This window comes from Amphiprion ocellaris, chromosome 17, assembly GCF_022539595.1.
Source record: "Amphiprion ocellaris isolate individual 3 ecotype Okinawa chromosome 17, ASM2253959v1, whole genome shotgun sequence".
Taxonomy (NCBI): Eukaryota; Metazoa; Chordata; class Actinopteri; family Pomacentridae; genus Amphiprion; species Amphiprion ocellaris.
The window spans coordinates 15,265,677-15,280,579 of record NC_072782.1 but is presented as its reverse complement, the minus strand read 5'-3'; the positions used below and the strand labels follow the sequence as shown (position 1 = coordinate 15,280,579).

Below are 14,903 nucleotides of genomic sequence, written 5' to 3'. Positions count from 1 at the left end.
TTTACTGCAGAATAAAGAGACTGAGCCTGATGGGCCAAAATTAAAAGAGCATGTAGTGTGAAGATGTTCCGCACACATTTAGGAAATGTACCATCAATAAATCAATGTGGACAGTGTGAAACTAAAGGGGGTCTAATTATGTTTTCGTCCAATGTGGAGACTGACTTACACATGCAGGGATGCATTATGCTATCTTACTGAATTAATGCGCAAGTAGTTCTGTTTCTTCAATCATGAGGGCATTTCTTCCCCTGTGACCTCATCTTCAAACACTACACTGGCTGAGACATGAGCTCTATTTGCACTTTAATTTAGCCATTACTGGGCTTGAACAGTGCAAAAAGACACTGACACGGTCGAGTTGGCACTGGATTAGAGAATGATGGTGTTTTGATTTTGCAGTCAGGAAGAGGAAGTGACTAAATGACACCAACAGAAAACGCTCAAGTCCAATGAGCTGTCACACATCTCAAGGTGGCTTCGCAATCGATACATATTGATATGTGTTTCACAATCCAGTCCTCTGGCACCTCTGTACAGTACTTAAAGTCGTAACTTCAGCTGGAAGTCCTTTACACTGGATTCATTTCAGCTGTCCTGATTGCACAAGTGATCACTATTAGAGCCAATTATAAAAACGAACCAAACAAACAAAATCCTCGGTTGTCTTGTTTTTCATTCTGAAACAACAGTCTACAAACTGACAGCTGCTAACTAAGTGAGCACCATTCACAGCAATGTGCCAAAAGGGAACAAAAAACCAGAGATGCCCACCATTGCAGATTGTTTCATATGTTTGATTTTCAAACACTTTGCCTGCAGCTGTGATGAACGACATAATGATTATTACATCACTCTGCATCAATTCATTTAACTGATTTGTGTAATTAAATGCTGCCACTGTTGTAAATTTCAAACAAAGAAAACACTTATTGCTGGAGTTTCCTGCTTTTTGTGCAATCTTGTGCATTAGTAACCATTCTGACCAAAGGAGATCTAACAATGTACAGAAGGGAGAAAATTAAAGGAAAACCCTTAACTCTTGACTCATAGAGATCTTAAAAGATCTAAATTCATCTGAACTAAATTTTTGGACGGATGTGTTTGAAATAATGATGCTCATGCCTTCAGTAGTATTCCAAGATTTCAAGAATCAATGCGAAGGTTTACTAAAGCTGTTCTGGCAGGATGTGGTGGCTTACTAAGACACTTTATGTACGTTTTTCCTTTTATTTGCCACCTATGTATATGGCATTAACAGTGCTTGTGTCAGTATGTGTCTCACCTGTATGAGGCGTCCCTGTTCCGTCTGTAGCGTATTGAGGTCTTGCCCGAGGCTGCCCTGCCCTCTGCGTAGAGATTCATAGTCCATTTTCAGTTGCCCGGCGTGGGCCGACAGCTTGGCCACCTCCTCAGCCAGACTGACCAGCAGAGCTCGATCCTGGCCTTTCACTGACTTCAGGTCAGAGTCGTGGTCGGTTAGTGAGTGCAGCAGTGAGGTCTGAACACCCTCCAGGCGCAAAAAGTTACTGTTGTAGTCGGGACAGTTGGGGTCGATGAAGATGTTAATGCGAGAGCCATCGCCTCTCTCCACGGTGACCAGGGCATTGGCCTCGTCCTGATTGGTAGAAATGTGGGGGAGGCCATCGGACATGGGCGGGGCCTGGTAGTGATTCATAAAAAGGATGGTGCCGGTTACGGTGACGGCCAACAATACAGCCACGAAGAGCAGGATAGTGCAGAGCAGGTAGCTGCAGCTCATCCTCTGTGAGGAGGAAAGTAGGGAGGAAGGAAACAAGGAAAGAAGGAGGAGAAAATGTATTAGAATCACAATTTCTATGCCACCAGCAATTACATCAAAACACCTGCCTTATCCAAAAAGAAATGACTTTCATCCATCACTGCGGATATTTTAAATGCTGGTGCAAATGCTCCGTGGTAAATGATATAACCACATTCTTGACTGTCAAAGTGTAGTCTTGAATGATTAATGTAGCAAAAGAATGCAGATTCCATCAACTGTCGGTCTTATTGAAAATCAAACTTCTCTAAAAGTAGTAAAATAGACAATTTCTGTCCAAACACCCCATATGTCAGTGGAGTTGTGGTGGTGCAGTGTGGAGGAGGATGCAAGCTCAAGACATGTCTAGGAAACACAAGGTCAGTGACCCGAGGTTCTGTGTTCCCGTTTCTGAAAAAGGAAAAAAAAAAAAAAACATTTAAAAAAGGTAGCCAGAAAACGAAAGCAGAGACTCAGACAGCCAATAGCATGTAAATGAATGAGCAATGAATAGAAGGAAAAAGGAGAACCTTACTGGACTAAACAAAAAAAAAATTGTATCATGGCCCTTTAGGAGCCAGCTCCATTTTTCCACTCAGGTCGAGAAAACTAGCGCTGGATAGGAGAGAGCAATATGGCCCACCTATGCATGATTAACTGTGCCAAGCTCCTCCATATCTTCCTCCAAATGACTCAGCAATCGAACTCCTGCTGATTGTTTTTTTTTTCCTTTCTCCACACTGGAGAATGTTCTCTCTATCAGAATACGTGGGTTGATGTATGTGAGTGTGTGTTTGTTTTCGGTTTGCTTGTGGAAGCGAGAGCAAGCACATTAATATGTAAATTGGCTGTACAAGCACAGTGAAGCACGCTAATAGACAGCTAATGGTCTGCTTTACGAGAGGTTTATGGTTCCTTTAATGTGAAGAAAATCAATTGTGTTGTGGAGGAAGTACTCCTATAAACTTTGTTTGCCCACAGTCTTTGGGTAGAGGGCATAAAAAATTGTAACTGCCCAGATATGTGGGGGTGTGCATGGGATACACCATGTGGGACCCATATGGGTTCCCAATTATTAGCCCACATAAGTGTTGGTCTGTTGACACAGAAAGGATCCTATCTGAGGCCTGAGGATTATTTCTCACACAGGTCACAGTTGTAGCCCTCCTCGGTCCAATCGTGAAGCTGGGATAATGCACACCAAAGGGTTCAAGTGGGGCCCGATGATGGTTTTTGCTGAGCCCTTTTTGTACCTCTGGGGCTTCATTCACAACCCACATGGGCAGATAAATATAAGGTCTGCAGCTTTTGATGAGTCCCTGCTGGAGACTTTTTCTGGTATGTTATGTTAACAAAAAAATTAAAAGATGAAAACCTTAGTTGTGATTTTAAAAAACTGACCCACAAGACAAACAACCACTTTAATTATATATCACACATTTAGATGATTTGTTATTTTCTGCTCTTAGAGGAATCTGTGTACTGGGTAATTTAAATTCATAAATTACAGCTTTTTTAGGTTCCTCACTGTGGCTGTGATTTCCTAGATGTATGCAAGCACTGTCCCTGCTAACTAAAAACTGCCCCTGGGCTCTGTTTGTCCAAATGGTGTCCACATGTACATGAACACACATGTACGCAATATATGCACAAACAAACATACATAGAACTGCACACATAGACACTAGATAAAGCACACACACATGCTCATGCCATTTAAATGTCTAATGCACACGCACAAACACACATAATTTGAACACAGTCCTTTCTGGCAAAAACTAGCAGCAGACAGGCAGGCACATGCACATATTGCACATGAAAAAAAACTGGAGCGTAGCTTTGTCAAAACCTTCCCACTTCCTAATGTTTTTTCACCCAAATGCATCATCACAGAAAAGAGCTCCAGGGGAGTATTGCCGCAGAAAATACTTTTTTTGTCTCCATGCTGTAAGTCAACATGTAGCCCCCGACTGCACTGCAAAAGCTTTCCTTGTATGTCATATGGTGTTTTTCATTCGAATGAGTACAGGTACGTTTCAGTGGTGTTGACTGTGCGACTGGACTTGTGGGTGTGAATATGTGTGCAGCAGGGTGTTGGTGCTGTACATAGTGAGTGGAATAGCCTCATGCTGGTGGCAATGTAACATTACAACCAATCACCTGAGCTCTGTTGCCAGCGAGTCAACACATTACTGGGAGAAATCACCGGCATTAAGCAAAAATATTCAATGCTAGCACATTTTACTTAACATGGAAAAGATACATGATGGCCATAGTTAGGCTGACAATGAGACACACCCAGAACTAACAGACATTTAAATACTTAAAAATAGGGAGGAAGAGTATTAAGCTTTTTTACATACAAAAATGGTTTCTGATAGTGTAAGGTATAAAATAAATGAATTATTATTCAGCCCATAAGAAAGTAAGTTAAGTTGGCACCTGTGTGTCACAGGGGACAACTAACGAACTATGCAGATTGCTGATTCGTACCCTGTGATGTGACCTGGACAATTTAGGAAAAGATTATGCTTTGGGTACCATTAAGTACTTTCATTGTGGTTCCAATTAAAATAATAAACACTAAGCTGCTTGATTATTACCAAAATCTGTCTTTGGAAACATTGTGCATTTAATTAACTGAAAAAAGATATTTTTTAACAAGGGATTTCTTTGAACTTTGAATGTAACTCAACTGAAAAATAAACAAACTAGAGGGGCACTTGGAGAGCACCATCTCACAGTTTCAACGAAAGTGATACAAAGGCACACCAAAATTTAATGAGCACTTTCTCTGGCCAGGATCCACCTCCTTTCATGAGACTTGGAGGGGTAATTTTTGCAGACTAACAAATGGACTGCCATGAAATCATTATCTCCTTGGTCAATAGTAAAAAGAAATGTAAAAAAAAAAATGGGTGAACCAGGTCATCTGCAAGTAAATTAGCAAGAGGTTCACCAAAAAACATGCAATATGAGAGAAGAGATGGGCAACTTTCACCCGACCCCACCGCAAGCCTGTCACAAATGGCTCTCTACTCTGGTTTGTATGAAGTCTTGCAATGCAACGGGATCATCATGACTGGTCTGACTCCTCGGCCAAGCACATATACGAAAAGCAGTCTCTGTATAGTGCTTTCAGAATTGTGAAATTATGCTGTGTTTACTAAACATAGCATACGTTCCCATTATAAGGGAACTAAACATTATTTAGTGAACATTTACATTTTGTAGGGAAAGGCTGAAAGTGCACTAAAGGAAAAGGGTATGCTGGATTTATAACACAAGACAAACTAGAGTGTGAAATAGAATGTGACACATGAATTGCTTTATCTTGACTATCTTGTTTCCATACAAACAAAAGACAAAAATAATATTTTTTAAAAAATAATAAATAATAAGAATAATAATTTATGTCCCAACCGTAGTAAACACCCAGCTAAGGTCATGTTTAAGAATGATCAGCACTTTTAGCTTGAAATGGGAATTGAAAAACAGTCTCCTGTGTAAAAGTCCAGTGATTTGTTGACCCTTCCATCCACCTGGAACTCCTCATCTCTCCAACCTTTGACTCTGTAACATTTCCAGACTTTCTATTTTGCTCCTGTTATAACTACTACAGACACTATGTGCTTTGCTACTTCAACACAAATATATGACGTTTTGACACATTTGGTGAAAGTAATTCTGCTGTGTCACATAACCGCTAGAGGTCACTTTACAATAACATATAATCGTGGGCTATAATAGGCTATTTGCACAAATTACTATCGGGACGTAATTTATAGATGGACAAATGAAAGCAACCTGCTAATTATTCTGTTGTTTATAGGAAATGTAGTCACTTGTGAATTAAACATGTAGAAATGGCACAGCAACAAATGTTGTCTTGCAAGACCAGGCACCATAACGAAACTGTATGAAGCTCCTGGCTCAGCAACAAGATCTTCTACTCTAGTTACTTTCTGAGGTCAGATTGACATGAAGTCAAAGAGTGAAATGAAAAGAGAAGAGTCAGGAGTGGAGGCTTTGTTGCTGCCTTGCTTGTTTGATGGTCAGTGAAAATACAAAGCTGCTTCATGTCCCAACAGAATACACGATCTCTCGTCTCACCTCGGCAGTTGTAGTTGGGTAATGACACTGAGAACAGGATGCAAGCAGTATCTTAACACAGTTTTCTTATTTTTTTTATTTTTTATATTTTTTGTTGTTGTAAATGAGTCTCTCAATCTCACAGCAGGAGCCCACTCTGTAATTAGTGGTTGACTGTCAGATCCTCTCCTGTCTATACTCATGCCACACCATGGGATTTAAAAGGACAACAGGGGAATTTTGATGAATAGATTAAAAAAAAAATGGAGGCAGAGATTCAGAGAGAATTCCTCTCGATGGAAATAATGTTGTCCTCCCACGCAGGAGAACTGGCGGACAGTTCTTGGACGAAAGGCTTTGTCTGCTCATTAGACGAGCAGGAAATCAGCAGAATTCTTACAAGCTCTCTCTCTCTTTTCTCGACACGCACACATATGCTGATATCAAACTGATGTATACAAAGAAGACATTGGAGTCTATGCTAATACACACAGAAAGACATAAGCATATTCAAAAGCCGTGTACAGGGAAATCATTTGACAAAAGAATGATTCACACCAATACCACCTTCATTCACCTGCATCTTGAATGCCACTTTCACATCTGCATTCAAAGCAGATTCTTCCCAAAATTCTGCCATGCAATCAGCCTCTTTTTCCTGGTGCTGCCACCATCATGCCAGTTGTGAGAACTCTGCAGAGCATAATCCATCTAATTCTTCTGTGCCTGAATGCTTGAGCTGAGGCTGTGCCTTTGCTGTGCCTCAGTGGCAAAATGTAAAGTGTAATATACAATAATCCTTCGCACTGCCATTACCAAAGCAGTGAGAGAGCAGACTGTGATGAAACACATTGTCAGTGATACCTAATCTCCTCCGCAGGTGAGCATGTCACTATTCATCGTGTGTCTGTATTTTTACTAAAAGGAAGGTGGTGGAATATATACAACATCATATACAGCATCGATGCATCAACAAGGGGATTTTATATACATTAAACTTTTTATTCTCATTTCATCAGTTTGAATATCTTCCATCCAGACAGTCATTCAGCCATGTCTGCAATCTAATTGAAACTCTATCTCTGAGCTGAAACAATTAGCTGCTTAATCAGTTAGTCAATGGATAAAAAAATTAAGTTTTATAATCAGTTAATCCTTCAGTAGACAAATATGTGTAAATACTTCCTGTTTCCAGCTTTTCAAGTGGGAATAATTGGCAATTCTCTCAGTTTTTGATTATATTAAGTAGAATATCTTCAGATCTTATACTGTTGGCCATTTGAAGATGCCAGCTTGGGTTCTGGCAAACACGATGGACATTGCTTTTGGTCTGTTTTCTGTTATTTTACATACTACATAAAATAAATAACTAGGGCATTAATCAGCAATGAAAATAACTGGTCAGTTACATAGAAAATACGGTGACAAACATTCTGAGTCACAAAGAATTAAAATAGAACGTCCAAATGTAACTGTCATTGATAATATTAAAATAATAATAATTGAAAATGACACCACGAAACACCACATTTGCTACTGTGTGTCTGCATTTGCCTTAGTGTACGTGCCATGCACGCATATGTCACGGTGACAGGGCCTTACCTTGGCCGGGGTCTCCCTGGCAGTTTCTGAGTCTGACCAGCGATGTTTGAGTTGGGAGGAGCTGGGCACACATTCACAGAACGTCTGCATGGGACAAACAGACAGGGCCACCAGTGTTGGCGTTTGTTCAAGTCACATGTGCAATCAAGCATGCAAGCACATGCACACAAACACTCATGCATACATGCACAAATACACACACGGACAGACACGGGCTTCGGATCTGCATTTAAATGACTAAAACATCAAAGTGCTGTGTGCATTTTCAACCCCTCAAATCTAATATAAAATCATTGTTAGGAGATAAATGGTGCTCGAGCTGATAAAATACAAACGCCTACACACAAAAATGCAAACCGACATAGACAGATTTGAACAGGCATCTGTACATCTCAAAGGTATCCCTGAATTCAATAGTTTGTGACAAGCTCAATGCATCTTTCCAGAGAAGGCTTTGCAAATCCTCAGTACAGAGTTTCCTCCTACTTCAAATAAAATTTAAAAAAAAGAGTGAAAAAGAACATTAAATTGAGTGTGAGTGGGTAAGCAGCCGTGTGTGCAAGCAGTCACTCATGCAGGTAGAGGTGGGTGTTCATACACAATATCTGAATATTACATGCTTCAGTATATGTGCCTATTTGTGCTTATATCTGCATTTGTCTAGCAGTAGTTCGAGCTGCTGCACAGATAAAAGCAGGGTAATTATGAAAGTGGGAGCTTTCCAACGGCTCCAGAGAGCACGTCGCTCTGTGACCTTAAACACTGCTGCTCCCACTGTGGAATTGCTCAATTAGCCTGGGACAATAACACCAACACAAAAGCACACATGCACACACACAGTTGCACACTTGAGGGTGGATGCAGTAAATATTGGCAATTAATGTATCAGAATGTATCTCTATCCGAGCGTGGTGTCACAGACCTGTGTGTGTGTGAATGTACGTGACCGAGCCTCATGTGCTCTTCACACTCGGTGTATGACACTCTATGTTTTAACATCAGCCGCAGACACTGTTACTTTCAAGCTGCATTGACTTTTCAACCACTAGGAGGCAGAAAAACAAGCTTTGCCGGTGGATAATACTGGTTTGGCTGAGGTGTTAGAAAACTGCCCGTGAATGCATCCAACGGACATGTTAGGTTTCCGTCAACTTGACAAAATACCTGTTCAATAGTCACATGCTCTTTTTTAACCTCTAGTTTGGTCTTGTGACGACCCTTCCCCCATCTTGCCTCTAGTTGTGTGTGTGTATGTGTGTGTGTGTGGTTCTCTCCCTGTAGGTGGTGGAGTAATTGTGCCTGATAATCAGCCATTGGCCACACCTGGGCCCGGTGTGTGCCAGGGCCTTTATAAAGCCTTCCTGGTGATCATTCTCCCTCTCTCCCTCTCCTGAGATGGCCACTTGTTTTGCGTTGGTATGATTTGCTTTCTTGCACTGTTCAACACTGCATACACCATCCTTTCACACATGCACTCACCTACACTACTGACTTTACTGATGACCCACCACATTGTTAGTTTAAGTTAATCCTTTGTTCCTTAATAAAAGTTTGGCTACAATGGTTTTGTGTACATCTCCCCTTTGTTTGTCATGGCCATGCAGCCGGTTTATGACAGTCTCCAACAACTCCTGAGAACTCCTTAGATGCTAATTGCTCAGCTGTCTTCACCAAAGCTCCTTTCAGACGCGCTCTCCTTTCCATTAATCTGATGGTACCTGAATGTATCTGAATGAGCTCCCTGCTCACTCTACTGGAAAAATCACGACGGCAGTCTTACTAGGTCGGACCGAGTAACATTTACGTATCACTTTCAACACAGTTCAAGTCTGAACTGCAGTCACATTAACATGTAGGCATGCAGACATGCCAAGCACCATGGTGTTGGCAATTGCTTTAGTGATTATGGAGGTTGCATATATTGGCATTACAAAGCATCCGCACAATAATTATGACAGTACTGCTGTGAGACTGAAACTGAAATATGTCTGTAATAATATATGACGGAAAAAGTATTCTGAATTGTAACCTGACAAGATTTTTTACAGTAAAATGACAACCTCCCAGCTTTGATGGAGCTCAGGAGTCAATCTGGGGACTGCCACAATCTGACAAATAGCTTAACTGAAGCTAATACAATAACTTTCATTTGCCATTAGATCATAATCAATTCTTTCTACCATGGTGGCAAGCATGCCTGTGGATTAGGTTGAGCCTTTTGTTTATTGGTAAGTCATTGGTACAACAAATCCCTCCTTCCATCACTGTGTGGGTATTTTTGAATGAAAATTACCTTAAAAGCAGCCCTGAAAGTGCTTTCACTTTAAGACACTGATGAAGCCAGCAATGTTACATACCTCATATCAATAAAAAGAGCTCATGATTGTCAGTTCTGTCAGATTGCTGTGTCAAGACAGCCAGTTTCATATGTGAGGCTGTGTAGCTTTTTGTTCAGCATATGCTGGTGTCACAGAGGTCACTGCAAACCAGATACCCAGCACATAAAACCATTGTTTCCGTGCTGGAACAGATTTCAGTGACCATATGGAAAGAGCATTCGGCTACATCAAACACGTGAAACTTTGTAATATGTCTCTCCAAATATAGATTTTTTCTATCGGTTGCTTGGTGTTTAAAGTGAATTTTAAGTGGCCACAGAATGATCATAGACGTCATTGCCTTTAAAAGGATGAGATTATAGGAACACCACAGGCAGCAATGTGTTTCTATGACTGTCTGCCACTCTTCCCTGAATGCATTTTGCTACTTGTCAGTTATAAATTATAGTCTGGGTGCAGAGAGATGTGTTGGATGTGGGTACTTTATAGTTCAGTAATGCAGATTATTGATAGCCAGGGTATAAGAGGACATGCACTGTTCACTGCCTGCATGTGTGTGTTTAACTGAAAGACAGAGAGAGTGACAGGGAGGGGAAGATAAAGTGGAAGGTGGATGCAGCCAATCCTGTTGCACTCAGCGCTTCTCCAACTTATTTATAACTTGGTCAGAATGCTGCTTTGTCACTTTTGGACCCGACCCGAAACCCGTGATACTTTCTATTACTCTTATCCGAATCCACAGGGTCCCACGGGTCGACGAGATCCGCACATCACTAACCACTACTTTCCCAGAGCATGTTGGCTTTCAACACATCCTGTTGTCTTTTTGCCTCTGAATCCATCTTCTGAGTCTTGTCTTCCATTAGATTTAGCTCCTCATCTGTGGACTCTGCTTCCCATAAATACAGGCGACCATCAAACTGAAAGGACCCATCAGTCATTACTATTGTTCATGTGATGGTTCAATGGGTTGATCCGCCATTGCATTTAGCTGTTAAGTATCTGGAGGATCAACCTCAGACATATAAATAAACCGGGGTGCAGCGAGTGTATACTCAAGTGATGGCTCAAACATCAAGTATGATGCTTTATTTGATACAGTGAATCGTGACTAAAAAAAAAAAAGTGGAACAGGGGTGTCAAGTGGTGCAGCCAATAGACCCTTGGCCTCTTACTTGCAGGTCATACAATGATTTTTTTTTTCTTAATGTGGAAATGGCTGCCTACAGAGGGCTAATGAGAGAACCTTAGACAGCCATGCAGCCACTCTGTGGGCTTTAACAAAATATAAGACTGTAAAAAGACTTAAAAGCTCCTTGAAGCTGTAGAGTTGGGTAATAATTCTCTCAGATTTCAGCAGGTATTAGTGACCCCTTTCACATTTGAGTCTTTTCATACAATGTTAATATCAGAAATGTAGCAGCTTTAACTGTGTGAAAGTGCACATTTGTGTGTAGAGGTGTGTGTATGTGATTGTGTAGCAGCGCTTGTCTTTGCGTTTTGTCCATTTTTGGTGTGAGGTGCTGCGTATGCAGCTCACACAGTCATTGTTATGATGGCTGACCAATAGTTCACCCCTTCGCTCAGAGCATTCTCTTCCAATGTGTAAGACAGCAAGAAAGGAATAAAAGAAGGCAGCAAGAGAGAAAAAAAAGTTAAGGGGTGGGGGAGGTGGGTGGGTGCGTGGATGAGGGAGATTTGAGAGAGGTGCGCTGAATTCTAATGAGCAGCCTTAGGGTCAGCAATAGAAATCTATGTCTGTTCTGCCTAAAACATTGCAGCTGTCTGTGCTCACAGTACACAGAGGAGCTACAGAGCCACATTACTAAATAAACACAGACTCCACAGTGATATGGCTAAAAAGCAAACAATTCAGCTACACAGCAAAGTAAATCGGAATGAATTTGTATATCTTTAAAACCCTGGAATAAAAAAAACCCCAACAAGGTACGGGTATTTAATGCTGCTGCAGGAACACACAATTGCGCGTGTGCATCAACACAGATACAGCCACAATTTACACGCCTGCTTTTTTTTTTCTTTTCCAAAAGCTAGAATGCCATGCACACACTTACATATGCACACAGAATAAAGGTTGTGTGTTGCAGCTGCAACCCACTCAGATTCCTGACACTTTGCCTTCCTATTACACTGAGCAGCATCTATCAGAGCTTTAGTTTGTTCATTCCCCTGCCTGCTAATGCACACATTGGGGTTCTCTGCCGCCTGTGCACGCAAACATATGCACATGCAGCACAGCGACACACCAATATCTGTGGGGCTTCTTGTTGGCAGTGTGGGCATGACTGCTTGGCAGTGTTTGTCTAGTCCTAATCTGACTCCACAAGCTTCACCAGCGGAGAGGATTTACACTTAATAGAATATTTGGGCTTTTTATTGGCTGGACTTTGCACGCAGAATCCTATCTGATGAGGCACATCTGAAAAGACAGGGAGGGCTCAGACTTATCCTGGGTGCGACTGGATGAGTACGTGCGCGCTTTCTAAATGAGTGTACCTACGTGTTTGCATGAGTGCACGTGTGGACAGAAATCTCTTCGGCAAAAATCCCAGGAATATCTAAGAATATTTGGATTGTTCGAATGTGTTGTTCTTGGCATATTAGCTCACTTTGCAGAATACCTTTATGTGAGTGTGTGTGACAGGGACTTTAGCAAGGTGTGTTTAAGCCTTCTGCTCACTAAGCTGATGGAGTGGAAGAGGCTTTGCATATATTCACTTGTGGGCTTACTAATCATTTAACGGGACTTGCAGACTGCTAAATGAGGGGACTGAGAGTGACAGAATGTTAAAAAAAGGAGAGAAAAATGGGGAGGTGGAAAGCAGAATTTAAAAAAAGCGTGAGGATATTGTGTGATAGGTGTGAAAGCCTTTACATAGTCCATCAGTGTTTCATTTAGGAGATTATCTTGTGAAGTATCCCTTGTCTATAGAAATGTTTGGCCCTCTAAAAGGCAAAACAGAACATAAGGTTTAACAGTGACTAGATGAATTAATGTGTGAATGAATAGAGGGCAGTGACATCCATCCAAAACAAAACTGAGGATTTCCAGCCTGTCAGTTGTTATTAAGGAGGAGTTCAGCTCAATGGTAAAAGATCTGTAAATTCACAGTAAGTCAGAGGGACTTTCTTTTTATTTGAGTATTATATTGCACTGGCTATATGATATTCTTCAACAAAGACATGATAGTGAGCTATTCTTCTGAACCCATGGGCTGCTATAAATCTTTTAAAAAGGACAATTCACATATAGTACAACCATTCTGCATGTCTATTGATAATATTTAACTGTAAATACATCAGGTAGAAAGGTCTTTACATGAGAACACAGTGAACAAAAACAAAGGTGGCTATTTAAAAATGAGTGGTAATGATAATTTTTTGTGGATTCTGTCTCTGAAATGTGACTCACGAAGCAATGAACTACTACAGGTCACTTCATTTCTGTGCATATGTGCTAGTAGTGACCTCCTCCACCTTCTGGTAAGCTCAAGAGGTGTGTTATCATCCATGCAGATCATTAATAAATAGAAAGTAACCCTGATAACATCTGCGACCTCTTTCAGGCATGGGAATAAGTTTCTAATAATGAATAAATAAGTGGGCTAAATGCAGCTTTGTAGCATCTGGCAAACAGCTGCTGGGTGTATTTTCATGATCCTTTTTTGAATTCAAACCAAGTAGTTTTGTCACATTAACGGAACCAAACATTAGGTGTAAAGCAGCAAGTGAAAGCAAAAGTCAACGATCGCATAAAAAAATAAAAGTATAATTATGATCCAAGAAGGGGACTTAATCTCAAGTCCTCCAGGTAAAAGTTTGCTATCTAACACATCCAATGCAGACTTTTACATGTCTATGACTGGTATAACATCCAAGGTGCTCTAAGACGGGGATGTGTGTGATGCTCCAGCACTTTGCTAACAATACCTAAAGGACGTCTAGATTTCTACTGGTGTTGTCCAGAGCTACCATGGGGCTGAAGTGGGGCTGAAGTGATGCCATTTGTACTCATTGCAACCCTCCAAAATGTACTTTTCAAGGACCTACTGGACTCTGGTGGTTTGCTTCGTGCCTTTAAGGGAACAACTGGAAACAAATAATTAAGGACGGGATCAATAGGTAGATTCACAGATATCTAGAAACTCATTAATTACCGGGTCAATAAAACTGTTAACACTGTTTTCAAGTAACTTGCCATTATCTTGTGTAATACCTTAATGCAGATTTATTAAAGAGCACTTTAGTTCCTATAAATTAGTAGTGAGTTCGTAAAGAGTGTGAACTTTATTGTAAAGAGTTTCTATTCTAACTTTCAGCTAACATTTGGTATTGAGCTGCAAAAGACCAAAATTATAAAGGTTGGGTAGTGGACATATATTTTGAGTAATAGAATTTGCTTGCCTTGCTGACATTTCAGCTTTGCATGAGCGGTCACTAGCACAATCTCTACACATGATTAAAGTATGCCCCCAAATAATAGAATAAAATTAACAAAAATAGGTAAAAATTCAGAAACGAACATCAAAATAACATTAAATATGAACGGAATACAATCTGAATATTTAGCTACTCTGAATGACACATTCTCGACCAAATAATATTGGAACATTCACCACCACCTCCATAAAACAAGAGTGACAAAGATTGTTGCATGGACTGCAGAATATGTTGGGAGAGTTGTTTACTTTGCCACTGCCTGTATTCTGTTCTGCAGACCACAGAGATTTGAGTCTGGATATTTTAGAGGACACTGTCACTGTGGATGTGACGACTGGCATTGCAGCTTTTACAGACTTCAAAGGGCCAATTCCCTGCACGGCTGATGGCTGATGACAGTGCTGGACACTTTGTTGGATTACTTGACCACTGGTACACAAATAGTGATTATACGGGCCACCAGGAGGCATGCAGAGATTTAGCAACAGCTCTAAGTACATAAGGTAATAAGGGACATGTAATGGCAGATTCCCACTGCTCCATTTTATTCGCCTTCTGCCGAAATTATATTTATATTTACTTATCAGTTGCTTTTCGGCTAAAACGGGTGAATAACTGGGGAACGAGCT

The 14,903-nt window shown here is 40.8% G+C and overlaps 1 protein-coding gene across 2 annotated transcripts in view; it reads right to left on the bottom strand.

Moving 5' to 3' along the window:
• The window catches only part of fibcd1b (fibrinogen C domain containing 1b), a 111,779-nt gene that overhangs the window by 74,617 nt on the left and 22,259 nt on the right, over positions 1–14,903 (bottom strand). Inside the window, exons 2-3 of one of the 2 annotated variants that reach the window (XM_023279543.3) lie at positions 7,475–7,558; positions 1,286–1,765 (exon numbers count right to left, since the gene is read on the bottom strand). In XM_023279543.3, coding sequence (XP_023135311.1) covers positions 1,286–1,765; positions 7,475–7,558 — 564 coding nt within the window. The remainder of the gene's footprint in view (positions 1–1,285; positions 1,766–7,474; positions 7,559–14,903) is intronic. The other variant, XM_023279544.3, reaches the window with a different exon arrangement.